Source organism: Phytophthora parasitica (genome assembly GCF_000247585.1).
Source record: "Phytophthora parasitica INRA-310 unplaced genomic scaffold supercont2.481, whole genome shotgun sequence".
Lineage (NCBI taxonomy): Eukaryota > Oomycota > Peronosporomycetes > Peronosporales > Peronosporaceae > Phytophthora > Phytophthora nicotianae.
This window is the reverse complement of record NW_008649467.1, coordinates 4,505-5,162: the sequence shown is the minus strand read 5'-3', so window position 1 is coordinate 5,162 and position 658 is coordinate 4,505. Positions and strand designations below refer to the sequence as shown.

General features: G+C 58.7%; 1 protein-coding gene across 1 annotated transcript; it reads right to left on the bottom strand.

The window, feature by feature from the left end:
* Nucleotides 1–117: 117 nt before the first annotated feature.
* On the bottom strand, nt 118–480 carry PPTG_24984 (hypothetical protein; the record flags this gene model as incomplete). Its single annotated transcript, XM_008919081.1, has 1 exon — nt 118–480. The coding sequence occupies one exon, from the start codon at nt 478–480 to the stop codon at nt 118–120; it is 363 nt and encodes a 120-aa protein (XP_008917329.1).
* Between the last annotated feature and the right edge of the window lie 178 nt (nt 481–658).

The window sequence follows — 658 nt, the reverse complement described above, 5'->3', positions numbered from 1 at the left end:
TGCGGTCTTTATGACCAAGTTGAGACCGAGGTTCATTGGAGCGTTCAAGGTCGTGGCCAAGAAGGGCCTAGCGTACATGCTCAATCTTCCGAAGATGACGCGTACGCACCTGGTATTTTATGTTGGCTTGCTTAAGCTATACCGGGCCCTGCTCGGGTGAGCTCTGAGCGCTAGCGCCGGGTCGGAAGAGGGCTGTGAAGCAGCGAGAGGCTGCGAGGCAGCAGGAGGCTGAAGCACAGCACCAGAGTTCGAGAACACAGAATACTGCGGGCCAGCAGGAAGCTGCAGAGCCTTGGGAGGCTGCAAGGCAGCGGGCGGTAGAGTCATCGAGGGTGAAATTGCCACAGGATGAGAGCCGTACGGCTGCATCCGGACTAACAGGCCAAGTTGACCCTGCAGTTGAGCAACTTGACGCTCAAGGTTTGACCCGCTGTTGCATCGCCTGAGGCGACTCGAGCCAACCATCACGGCGCTCGACATCCTTGAGATCATTCGCGAAGCGATGAGAGGATCGGTCAACGTCAGCGACGTCAGCGCTCACTGAGCAAACGTGGCTCCGTAGAGAGAGAAACTCCACGAAGCTCGCAGCGCGAGAGTCCAGCGGCAGGTCGCCCTCCTCATGCTCTGCTCGACGAGCAAGGGGAGCTCCACTACCATG